Below are 11,576 nucleotides of genomic sequence, written 5' to 3' on the forward strand. Positions count from 1 at the left end.
TTTGCAAATTAATTCCGGTTCTGCAGTTTCTTGCTGAAGTCTGTTTTTGAAGGTTTCTTTTTGTTGAAGAATTGCCACTTTTAAGTCTGTTATTGAGTGTCCTGGGAGACTGAAGTGCTCTCCTACTGGTTTTTGAATGTTACAATTCTTGATGTCTGATTTGTGTCCATTTATACTGCTTACTTATCACTCCATGCAGATGATGAAGTGGGTTTTAGCCCATGAAAGCTTATGCCCAAATAAATGTTAGTCTTTAAGGTGCCACAAGGACTCCTTGCTGTTTTTGCTGATATAGACTAACACAGCTACCACTCTGAAACTGTAACTTTGTTCCTCTTATTTGTCAGTTTTCTTAGAAGCCATAAGCATCAAGCCAAGCCAAAGAGGGGATTGACAAGGGGGAGCGGACGATCCTAAATGCATTGTTTTGTGTCTCCTAGGGCTGCCCAGATTTTTCAGCATGTACTTTAGTGAAATGTTCAACTTGCCCCTTGTCTAAAAGGGCTGCAACCCTCAGATCCCTACAGCAATGACTCCAGGCCCTTCGGAATTCAAAGAATGCAATTTCCACTTTTTTAACTGGTTTCTAGAGCTCTGGCAAGAGACACTACTCATGTTTGCCTACCCCATCCCAGCCTCCACTCGTTAACCTGTTAACGTTGTGCTGAGTTATTGAGCCCGCTGACTTGATGCCTCCCCGGGGGATAAAGGGAAGTGGTCAACGCTTCTTAGTTACATCTGAAGTGGGTTTTTTACTCATGAGCTTATGCCCCAATAAAACTGTTATTTTTAAGGTGCCACCGGACTCCTCGTTGTTGTTTTCGTGGCTACACATTAACATGGCTACCCCCCTGCTACCTGACTTAGTTTAATTACAGTGAGACCCAGCCCCGGGTTGCGAGGGTGCAATCGCGTCCGGAAAGTGTCTCCCTGGCAGCAGCCTGGGCCTTGGGGAGAGCACAGCCTAAACCTGCAACGCAAACAGCGCCCCCCAGCGCGCAGATGGGGCACCCTAGCTACAGGGGCACAAAGTGAGAGGAGCGGGCTCTGCTCGCAGGGCAGCGGGTGTGGGGATTGAGCCTACCGGTCCCGCGCTATTGCACTGGGCTGAACTCCCCGGGAGTAACCCGCGCCCCTGCGCTGCGGCGCGGATCCGTACCCAGAGGGCTCTGCAGCCGCATTTCCCGGGGCGCCCTTGCGACTGTCCAGCCCCCTGACGCTTTAGTGTTTTTCAGTCGCCATCCAATGGGGAGAGGGCGAGGCGGAGCCCGGTGCCTGCCGTGTAACTCAGGTTTCTGGCCGGGGAGGACGCCGGGGCTTGGAAAACCTGCAGGCCTGTAAAGCTCTGGTTGCACCGCGTGTCCCGCGAGCAGGCCCTGCGGATGGCGTCTGGGCTTCACTAGAGAAGGCATGAGAGCTGGAGGCGCCCCCGGGGGCCGAGCCCTTTGCTAGCAGCTGGCCTAAGGCCCTTCCTTGGGGTAAGCGGGTTGGAGGGAGGCCCGGCACGTTCTGGAGATGTGTGTTTGCTCCTGCCGGGAACAGCTTGTCTCCCGCACCAGAGCTGTGGGGGCAAAAGGGACGGGGCAAGGTAGCCGTTCCGGTGATGCACATTTGCCGGTGTAACCCTCTGATGCTGGTGGGTTTTGCCATGTGTTTTCAGCAGTGATACATTTCTGAGCCTGGCTGTGTTATGGAAAGGTCACTCCTTGCCTGGCTCCACAAGGCCAGAGCTGATCTCCGGCAGGTCTGGGGGAGAACCGTGTTATAACCAGTGGGAAGTGCTGTCAGTTTCCCTAGCGCAGTCGAGGCTTGGAGCAAAAGCTGTTACGCAGAGTCCAGCTCTTTATGCACCTTTCCCTTATCCATGCAGCCATCTGAGGCCCAGGAGACCGCCAGGGTGAAGAGATCATTGGGGGCCGGGTGGTAGCACCCACTGCTGAGGCATTAGCAGCAGAGTCGAAGCAGAACATCTCCTTGAGCCTGCTGCTCCTCTGTCCAGCATCCCCAGGCCTGACAACCACAGAGCAAGGAACTCTGGGGGCTTGCTTACAGAACCAGGGGCCCAGTGACCAGACAGAAACAAGGCACAAAAGCAGGGAGCAGGAGCCAGTTCCATCCTCAGTTGAATTCAGGACTTTTAAAAACGTGCTTTGGTGGAGTTTTTGCCAAGACAGTGGGGCACAGCCTGCTGCAGGAAGGTTTGTACTCACAGCACAGGTGCATTCTCTGTTGGGTGTGTAAGGAACATGTGGTGATTTGAACATTGGTTCAGGTGAATCCAAACTCTTGTTCTGATAAGGTTCCAGTATAGGCCATGTTTGGGTTAGTTTATTCCTCCTTGTGGTAATGCGTGCACCTGTAAAGCAGCCCATCTTTAACAAGCCCTTATGTGAACAAAAATGTTTCATGAAATTATTTTGAATGAAAACATCTGGGTAGGGGGCCGGGGGAAGGATATAAATCTTCTCCCGGAAGAGTTGTGAGCCTAATCACAGCCACAATTGATTAGTGCCCAGGGACCGGAAAAATCTGATGAGGGAAGGGAACATGGTCTGAGTCTAGCAATTGCATTCAGGAGCTTCTGATCTTGATTACGTTCATGGCCTGGGGCTCATCGCTTCACCTATCTGATTAAGTGACGGGTGAGCAGTAATTAGGAGGGCCCTACCAAATTCATGCATCACAGACTGTGAAATCTAATCTCACCCATGAAATCTGGCTAGTGTATGAGGGAGGAACAGGGCTGGGGGCACTTCTTGTGCACTGGTCTCCAGATGCTAGTCCTGGACGGGCTGGGAGGCATGGGACTTCCTCTTCCCCTGCAAAGGCAGCTTCCAGGGCCTGGTCAGACCCATGTCCGGAAACCTCCCCCAGCCGCAGGTATCTCCATGGCTGCTGGTTCTGAAGGCAGTGCCGCCACTAGCAATAGCACAGCAGTGAGGGTGGCAATACCGTGGCCTCCATCCCCCCAACATTAGCCTTGCGACCCCGCCATGACTCTGTTTGGGTCGGGACCCCTGTGGTTACTACACTGTGAAATTTCCGATTTAAATATCTGAAACCATGAAATTAATGATTTTTAAAATTTTATGACCATGAAATTGCCCCTGAATTTGGTAGAGCCCTAGAAATTAGTTGCTGTTCGTGCACAGTTAAACACCAATTCTTCTGGTCAAGATGAGGGAACTTCAATAAGTAACTGGCAATGGCTAAACATAAACCAGATCTTCTAAAAATGCTTTCAGTCCTAGGTGGTGAGAGAACCCGAGTTTGTTTGAAGTTAGGGCTGTCAAGCAATTAAAAAAATTAATTGTGATTAATTGCACTGTTAACCAATAATAGAATACATTTTTAAAAATATTTTTGGATGTTTTCCACATTTTCAAATATATTGATTTCAATTACAGCACAGAATACAAAGTGTACACTGCTCACTTTATATTTATTTTTGATGACAAATATTTGCACTGTAAAAAATAAATAGTCTATTTCAATTCACTTAATCAAGTTACTGTAGTGCCAATCACTTTTACAATGTGTATATAGGTGATGTTATATTTGTCGTAGAAATATAATTTATCATAAATTTTAACTTATTCGAAAAATAAAAACTCAGATTACAATTTGTATGTAAAGCATTCTCATAACCATTCTAATTCATCTCAGTATTTTATTTCTGCCGATGCCTCGGATTGCACTCTCTCTTCACCTTCTCACTTGTATTAGTGATATATATGTTGGTTATACAAATTTGTATAGAGATTTAATGCTGTGCACGTTTCGTTTACCAATGTCAACCTGAGAATGAATGAGGCTTCTCAATGGCAACTGCTGTGCCCGGTTCGAAAACAAGAGATATTCACGTGCCAGATGCACTAAAGATTCATATGTCCTTCCACATTCAAAGACATGTCATGCTTTGATGACAGTTCTGCTCGTAACAATCCAAAGCAGAGCGGACAGATGTATGTTCATTTTCATTATCTGAGAGAATCCACCAGAGAAGGTTGATTTTCTTTTTTGGAGATTCAGGTTTCTGTAGTTTCCGCATCGAGTGTTGCTCTCTTTAAGAATCTGAAGCACGCTCCACACCTCATCACCTCTCCGAATTTTGGAAGGACTCAGATTCTTAATTAACCATGGGTCAAGTGCTGTAGCTATCCTTAGAATCTCACACTGGTACCTTCTTTGCGTTTGTCAAATCTGCTGTGAAAAGTTCTTAAACAAATGTGCTCGTGGTCTTCATAGATGACTGTTATAAGATAAAATATATGGCGAATGCATGTAAAACAGAAACAGGAGAAATACAATTCTCCCCTAAGGAGTTCAGTCACAAATTTAACACATTTTTTTAACGAGCATCATCAGCATGGAAGCATGTCCTCTGGAATGGTGGCCGAAGCATGAAGGGACATATGTATGTTTAGCATATCTGGCACATAAATACCTTGCAACACCAGCTACAAAAGTGCCATGCAAATGCCTGTTCTCACTTTCAGGTGACATTGTAAATAAGAAGCAGTCAGCAGTATCTCCCGTAAATGTAAAGAAACTTGTTTGTCTTAGCAGTTGGTTGAACCAAAAGTAGGACTGAGTGGACTTGTAGGCTCTAAAGTTTTACATTGTTTTGTTTTTGAATGCAGTTATGAGACAAAAAATCTACATTTGTACGTTACACTTTCATGATAAAGAGACTGCACTACAGTACTTGTATGAGGCAGATTATCATTTTTATAGTGCAAATATTTGCAATAAAAAATAATATAAAATGAACATGTACTGTATTCTCTGTTGTAATAGAAATCAATATATTTGAAAATGTAGCAAAACATCAGAAAATTAATAAATTTCAATTAGTCTTCTATTGTTTAACAGTGCGATTAATCGCAATTAATGTTTTTAGTCACAGTTAATTTTTTTGAGTTAATCACGAGTTAACTGTGATTAATTGACAGCCCTATTTGAAATATGTATTTTTTTGGCAGTGTTCCTTTAAGACATTAACGGGTACCATTAGCCATGGATTAATGAATAATCATATTTGGGGCAGGGATTGTGCATAGGACAGCACCAGACTATCAGGCACATTGGTGAATTCTGAATTGTGTCCATGGCTGAGTCTTGACTGTGTGTCAGTTCCTTTTTTAAATGCAAAGAGATGGAAAGTGCTGTTTGGAAGGCAAAGAAGAGGGTCCTCCCGCCATGGATGGCAGCGAGGGAAGTGGAGCCAAGAAAGACTATGTCAGCAGTGAGAGCCAAGAGGGTGAAGAAGCCAGCTGTGGCAAGGTAAGCGCTTTGTGCAGCTGTGCCACCTGTGGCTGCAATCGCAATGGCGTGCAAAGCACCATTGGGCCTGGTCAGTGCTTGGCTAGGAAACCTCCAAGGAGAAGGGAGGGTATCACACAAAAGGGGAGTTGGAGGCTCTGTCAGGGTGTTCTTCCCTGTGTCAGAGCTGCTGTCTCTCAGGAGAGACAGAAAACACAGAGCTGTTTGCCTTGATTTTATTACACTCTTCACAAAAGCTGGAGCCATAGTTGAATCCCTTGTTGGGTATTTACCTTCTCTCTGAACTATGTTATTCTTCACTTCCTCTTGTGCAGCGTTCCCGGTACTTGATCCCTGCTGCTGGATTTGTACATGAGCCCTGTTCCCCCAGCCTGTGTGGTGCTTTGCAATCCTGCAGGGATAACTGTTGTGTTTAGAAGTGTAAGGGATCATGATGGTTATGAAAATATACAGAAAGGAATGATCCAAAAGGGTTCTGATTTCTGCTCTGAGCTGATTTACATCAGGAATAACTCCGCCCAAATCATCAGATTTATACTGGTGTAAAAGTGGTGTGAGAGGACAACCAGGCTCCAGCTTCTGACTTCCTGCTATTGAAAACCAGAAACTTGCAGAAACAAAGGCAAACAGTACAATGACCCCCTGTGCAGACATTCCTTACTCCTGGGGGAATTCTATGCCCCCCCCCCCCCAAAAAAATTTTTGCACACAATATTTTAAAATTCTGCATATTTTATTTGTCAAAATAACACTATGCAATCATGCCAGTTTCAATTATATTTGAAACCCCTTCAGCATCCCAGTTCCTGTTTCTCTGCCCCGTCTCCACAGAGCCCAGCAAGGGGGCCAGACACCCACACCCCCTTCCCGCAGAGCCCAGCTGCCAGGGCCCCAAGCCCAGACACCCACACCCGCTCTGCCACAGAGCCCAGGGATCCAGAGGGAAAAACAGCCTGAGCTGGGTCCTGAGGAGCTTGTATAGAGTTTCCTGCATGCTGCCGCCTTCCTTCAGGACATGCTGACAGCTGCAGCTGCCAGGACCCCTCCAGCTCCCTCTCCTTCCCTCCCCTGCAGTGTCTTCTATTGCGAGCTAGGTTCTGGCAGCTCCAGCGCTCCCCTAGTGGCGTCCAGCAGCTCTGCAGTCCATTTCTGTCGGGGCGGGGGGGGAGGAAACGTTGTGCCAAAACCATTAATTTCTGCCCAAATTCTACATTGTGCAGTGGTGCAGAATTCCCTCATGAGTACATTCCTCTGCTGTTTCCTATGCTGGTTGTGTTTCCACGGGGGCAGCATTCACATTTCTGCCCATGACAGTGTTCCCCATCTGATCCCTGCTTTTGTTTTCTCTTCTGATCTCCTCTTGGCCTGTTCAGAACCATGACTGTCTATTGCATGAACGAAGCAGAGCTGGTGGACGTGGCATTGGGGGTCCTGGCCGAGGTGAGCACTGAGGCCTGCTGGTCCATCTTCCTGCCAAAGCAGCAGTTTCCTAACGTGTCCCTGTCCTGATACTTTTGCCCAGGCTAATTTAAAATGGCTGACTTCCACACTTCCCTTGACGAAACTCCACTGTAGAGAGGCTAAATGGAAGTGTTCTCCTTTGTAACCAGCCACTTCCATTTCAATGATGCCACGGTCCAGTGTGTGTAATATTGTATCACGCCCCCTGGAAGCGTTATGATGTAAGCAACAATAGTGAATGGGTCAGGCAGGAGGAGGGAATGGGTGACTTAGGGGTTGAAGCACAGACTTAGGAAGTATGCATGCTATTTCATGCTGTGTCACACACTCCTGCATGACCTTGGGCAAGCCACTTAATCTGTCTGTGCCTCGGTTTACCCCTCAGAAAGTGGAGATAGTGGAACACCCCCCTCGCCGGGGCATTGTGAGGATTACCATTTGAGATGCTCAGACTGGTGAGGAGGGCCATAGGAATGCCTATAAGTAAATGTGTGGAGAGAAGTCCTGCCTCTTTACACACATGCCCTTGTAATCAGCAGGAAGACGGTGCAGAAAGAGGGCACCTGGTTAACGGGGTTTAGTAGCATGATTCCCAATAATTATTTATTTTGAGGGGAGGGGAGGTTTCTCTGGAATACTGGAATTCCCCCCCCCCGCCCCCTAAGCGTGTCTGCCTCTCCCTCTCCAACACCTGCATCACAGAGACCCTTGCTGTGGCTGAGGGAGCCTCCAGCCAATCAGTCCTGCGCCAAGGGTGGGGGATGGGAGTGTGTGTGCTGGTCTGGAGAGTAACCTGCTGTGATTTCCTTCCCGGCCTTGTGGGAGCTGGGAGAGGCCACCTGGGTTTGGTGTGCCGGGGGATGCAGGAGCTTGTCAGACACTCACTTGGGTGAGTAAATGCTACAGTGCTGACTTCACACACCTTGCAGGAGATGATGTTAATGGCATTCAGCAGCTTTCTCTCATTAGGTTGGAAACTCCCCGGGCTCTCTGCCTGGAGTCTCCCACTTCTGTGGCCTTGATCCTGCAGTTAGATCGCAGCAGGCAGACCCTGGCTTGTGCATTGGCTTCAGTAATGGGTGCATGGGTCAGCCCACGTGACTGTGATTGCCGGACTGGCCCTTAGTTGTTCCTGACTGTTAAAGTTCTCCTGTTCACTCCTGGAGAATCCTTTATTCCTCAGGAGATTAACCCCCCTCTTCCCCCTGAGCACTACAGACCCCATTAAACTCTCGTTGAAGGTGCACAGGTGTTAACTGCAGCATCCTCACCAAACTTTAGCTTGGGTAACTCTGTCCAAAATTTCCCTGCAGCTTCAGTGGTGAAGAGCGGCGTTCTTCACTGCCCGGCCTAAGCCAGCGTGTTGTGTGCTGTTAAGTGGGGTGGGATGCAGCAGCTGTTGATCAGCCTTCTGTTGATTGGTTCCCCGGTGCCGGTGGGGATGGGTGTTTCTCCCTCTGGCTTGCGTCATGCTTGGGATGAAATGCTTTATGGACACATACGGTTTGTTTCTGTGCCAGAATTGTAAATACAAGGAAATGGAGGGGAACGTTCCATCTGAAACCAAAGAGGAGCAGGAAAGCCAGCAAACGCCGATGGAGCCTCAGTGGAGTCCAGCAAGCAGTGGCGGGGCCAGCACCCCCAGGCCCTGTGCTCAGCCAGATACTTCGGGCTGTACTAGCAGGACAGACACTGAGGATGACGAGGATGATGCTTTGAAATACGTCCGGGAGATATTTTTCAGCTAACATCTTGTGGGTTTTTTTTAAGCAGAGCAAAAATAATACCAAGGGAGAGGGTGAGGCAGACCCAAAGGCTGGCTCCAGTGGGTGGGGATACAGCAATGTGGGGCTGTACGGATGCCCCCAGTGTCCTCCCAATTCAAAGGGAGCCTGGAGCCGTGGTGTGGATGGGGCCCCAGGAGAAGGGAGCAGGTGAGAATGTCTGAGAGGAGCTCGCCCTTGTGCTGCCATGAGCTGCATGGCCAATGTCTGGTTCAAGTACAGCCCTTGCTCAGCCTCTCACCTACCCCTAACACTTACCCCTTCATAGCCTATTCCTTGTGAGCCACAGGTCCCCTCCTCTGCAGGCCAGCTTCTCAGCTGATACTAAATGGCCTCCTGAGTGTCAGTCTCTGCCCAGAAGTCATGGAGACTGAACTCCCCTCCCACTTCTGGGGTGGAGCTCGGCAGGGCAGGCACTTGAAGGTGTGGGGGAGACTTGCTGTGTAGCAACCCGTGATCTGTGAGTAAACAGTTTGTTCTGCAGGGTTGTCATTGGGGCACCTTTTATCAGTATTATATTAACTTTGAAAGGTTATTAAAACATTTAATGTCTCATTTAAAAACAAGTGTGCGTGTGCTCTGACTGCACCATGAGCCACCCTGTGCTGTCTCCTCCCCCACCTGTTAGTGTGATATCACCTGTTAGTGTGATATTTACCTGATCTGTCAGTGGACCTGCATTGTCTCTGCTTGATGACCAGGCGAGCCAGAGAAGCAAACCGGATCCATTGCCTACGGCAGATGTGTTCACAAGCTCCCCCTGCTGTGCCTGGTTTAAATGCACTTTAGTCATAATTTCTGCATCTACCCACAACTCTTAATACCCACTGTGTATCTACCTCAGGCAGGAGTAGTAGTGAGCAGAGAGTGGTTAGTTTGCAAACGATCGCTCACAAGGCATATTGTGCACAAAGATTATTGCAATGGTGCGAATACAGGGGGCTTTGAATGCACATGTGTTACTCAACCCGAGAGTAGATATGGCACAAGCTGAACATGTTCTACAACATTGCACCAGCGTGCTCCAGCTCTGCGCTAGTCAGTCCTTGGCCTGAGCCTACCAGACAGCGGGGAGAGGCCCAGTGGTGCTTTCTGCCCAGCTGGGACCTACAAACTGTGTGGTGATGCCACTGTCTCATTTGCCATGAACAAGTAGCGGGTGGTGATAGTTAGCTCTGATCCTCACTCATAGAGACTAAATCTGTGCTACGGGGAAGGCTCAGCACCTGTTTCCCAACTGTCTGAGCTGCATTTTCTGCCATGTTAACATATAAAATATGAGCATCTAATCTGAAATATTTTGCGGGCGGGTTTGAATGCACACTGCTGTGCTGGAAAAGGTTTTCCACTGTCATCGTTTTGGCCTCCTCTTTTTCAGTCTCCTGGCTAAGATCAAAGATAGTAACACATCTTTTACTGGTCTCACTCCCCATCCACCTCCCCAGCTCCCTGTCCCTTGACCACCCCCGCCACCTCATCCAACCCCCTTGCCTTCGTGACAGCCCCTCAGGGATCCTCACCCCCATTCAACCCTCTGTTCCCTGCTCTCTGATTGCCCTGACCCCTATCCACACCCTCACCCCCTGACCATCCCCCTGAACTCTAGCCAACCCCCTCTGCTCCCTGCCCCCTTACCACACTGCCTGGAGCACCGGTGGCTGGCGGTGTTACAGTTGTGCCAGCCTGTGGGAGCCAGCCACACCACTGTGCAGCACAGAGCACTGTGTCAGGCCAGACTCTGCAGCTGTGCCACCCAGAGCATTGCACCAATGACGCACTGAGCTGAGGCTGTGCAGGAGGGGCCAGGGTCAAGCCTCCTGGGCCAGGAGCTCAGGGGCTGGGTAGGAGGGTCCCACGGGCCGGATGTGGCCCGCAGACCATAGTTTGCTACATATTTAACTCACTGAAACAAAGACATTATTTTAATTAATCAGTCAGAGGTTTAGTGCACAGGTGGGCAATCTGGAATGATTACTTTATGAAGGCTTAAGAGTACCTTTAAAATATAAAATCAGCTTAGAAATACTGATTAAGAAAATGTAAAACAGAGAAATGCATTATGTGTTCTGGGGTCAGCAACCTGTGGCACACGAGCTGATTTTCAGTGGCACGCTGTTGCCAGCCTGAAATACCGGCCGCTGGCCTGGGGCTCTGCTCCTGGTCTCGGCCAGCGCTCTGCAGCTGACCCCAGCTGTGGCCCATTGGCCCCAGCCTTGGGCAGTGAGGGGTGCAGACAGGGGCAAAAGGGGGCACAGCTCAGCACCTCCATCTTAAAAATGGTTCCAGCACCACTGGGCTATTTTTAAGTTCTGGTTTGCTGCTTAGATCAGGCCATGTCGAACAGCGCACTGCGTTTGACATTGTGCACGCCGTCTGTCAGCTCCTAAGAAAGCAAAGTTAGATGTCCATTCATTTCAGCCTTTTTGGACAGACACATTTGGATTTATTCAAAAGAAGGACCGTGCTGTTTTGTGCTTTCTGTTGTGAAAGTGTTGTTTGTCGCATATCAAGTGTTCAACATTTTGAAACAAAGCACGAGAAAACCTTTCTTGACAAAGCAGACAAGACTGAATTGATCAAAAAGGCAGTAGCAGGATATGAGAAGCAAAGCAGTGTTTTTAAATGTTTAAGTGTAAGTAAAAATCAAGCTACAGGAGGAAGTTACAAGATTACACAGTGAATTGCAAAAAACAGAAAGCCGTTTACAGATGGGGAATATATAAAAGAAGTTTTTCTCAGTAGCTTGGAGGTTTTGGTCAATGATTTGCCAAATAAAGATACAATCATCTCTAGAATAAAAAAATTCCTGTCTCTGCTAGAACAGTTGAGAGATGCATAAGTGAAATGGCAGAAAACATTAACTAAAAGCAGATGACAGCATTAAAAGACACAGCAATGGTTAGTGTTGCAGTCGATGAGCGTGTGGACCTAAATAACATTCCACGTTTGGCAGTTGTTGCAAGATATTGTGCTTCCAATGAAATCCAAGAGGAACTTTGTTGCCTAAAACCCCCGCATGGCACATCAAAGAGGGAAGATATAGCG

General features: G+C 48.2%; 1 protein-coding gene across 6 annotated transcripts; it reads left to right on the top strand.

Annotated features, from left to right (window-relative positions):
* Window positions 1-1,179: 1,179 nt before the first annotated feature.
* CYREN (cell cycle regulator of NHEJ) lies at window positions 1,180-11,334 on the top strand. Of its 6 annotated transcripts, XM_075067437.1 has the most exons (5): window positions 1,180-1,478; window positions 1,871-2,198; window positions 5,157-5,286; window positions 6,660-6,726; window positions 8,268-11,334. In XM_075067437.1, exons 3-5 carry the CDS (start codon window positions 5,159-5,161, stop codon window positions 8,493-8,495), a joined length of 423 nt encoding a protein of 140 aa, XP_074923538.1. In that variant the 5' UTR covers window positions 1,180-1,478; window positions 1,871-2,198; window positions 5,157-5,158; the 3' UTR covers window positions 8,496-11,334. The 6 variants fall into 6 exon arrangements, with proteins under 6 accessions (XP_074923538.1, XP_032644499.1, XP_032644498.1 ...); XM_032788608.2 differs by lacking the exon at window positions 1,871-2,198 and having other exon boundaries at window positions 1,299-1,478; window positions 5,137-5,286; XM_032788607.2 differs by lacking the exon at window positions 1,871-2,198 and having other exon boundaries at window positions 1,304-1,478.
* The last annotated feature ends 242 nt before the right edge of the window (window positions 11,335-11,576 follow it).

The sequence above is a fragment of the Chelonoidis abingdonii genome, chromosome 1 (assembly GCF_003597395.2).
Source record: "Chelonoidis abingdonii isolate Lonesome George chromosome 1, CheloAbing_2.0, whole genome shotgun sequence".
Taxonomy (NCBI): domain Eukaryota; kingdom Metazoa; phylum Chordata; order Testudines; family Testudinidae; genus Chelonoidis; species Chelonoidis abingdonii.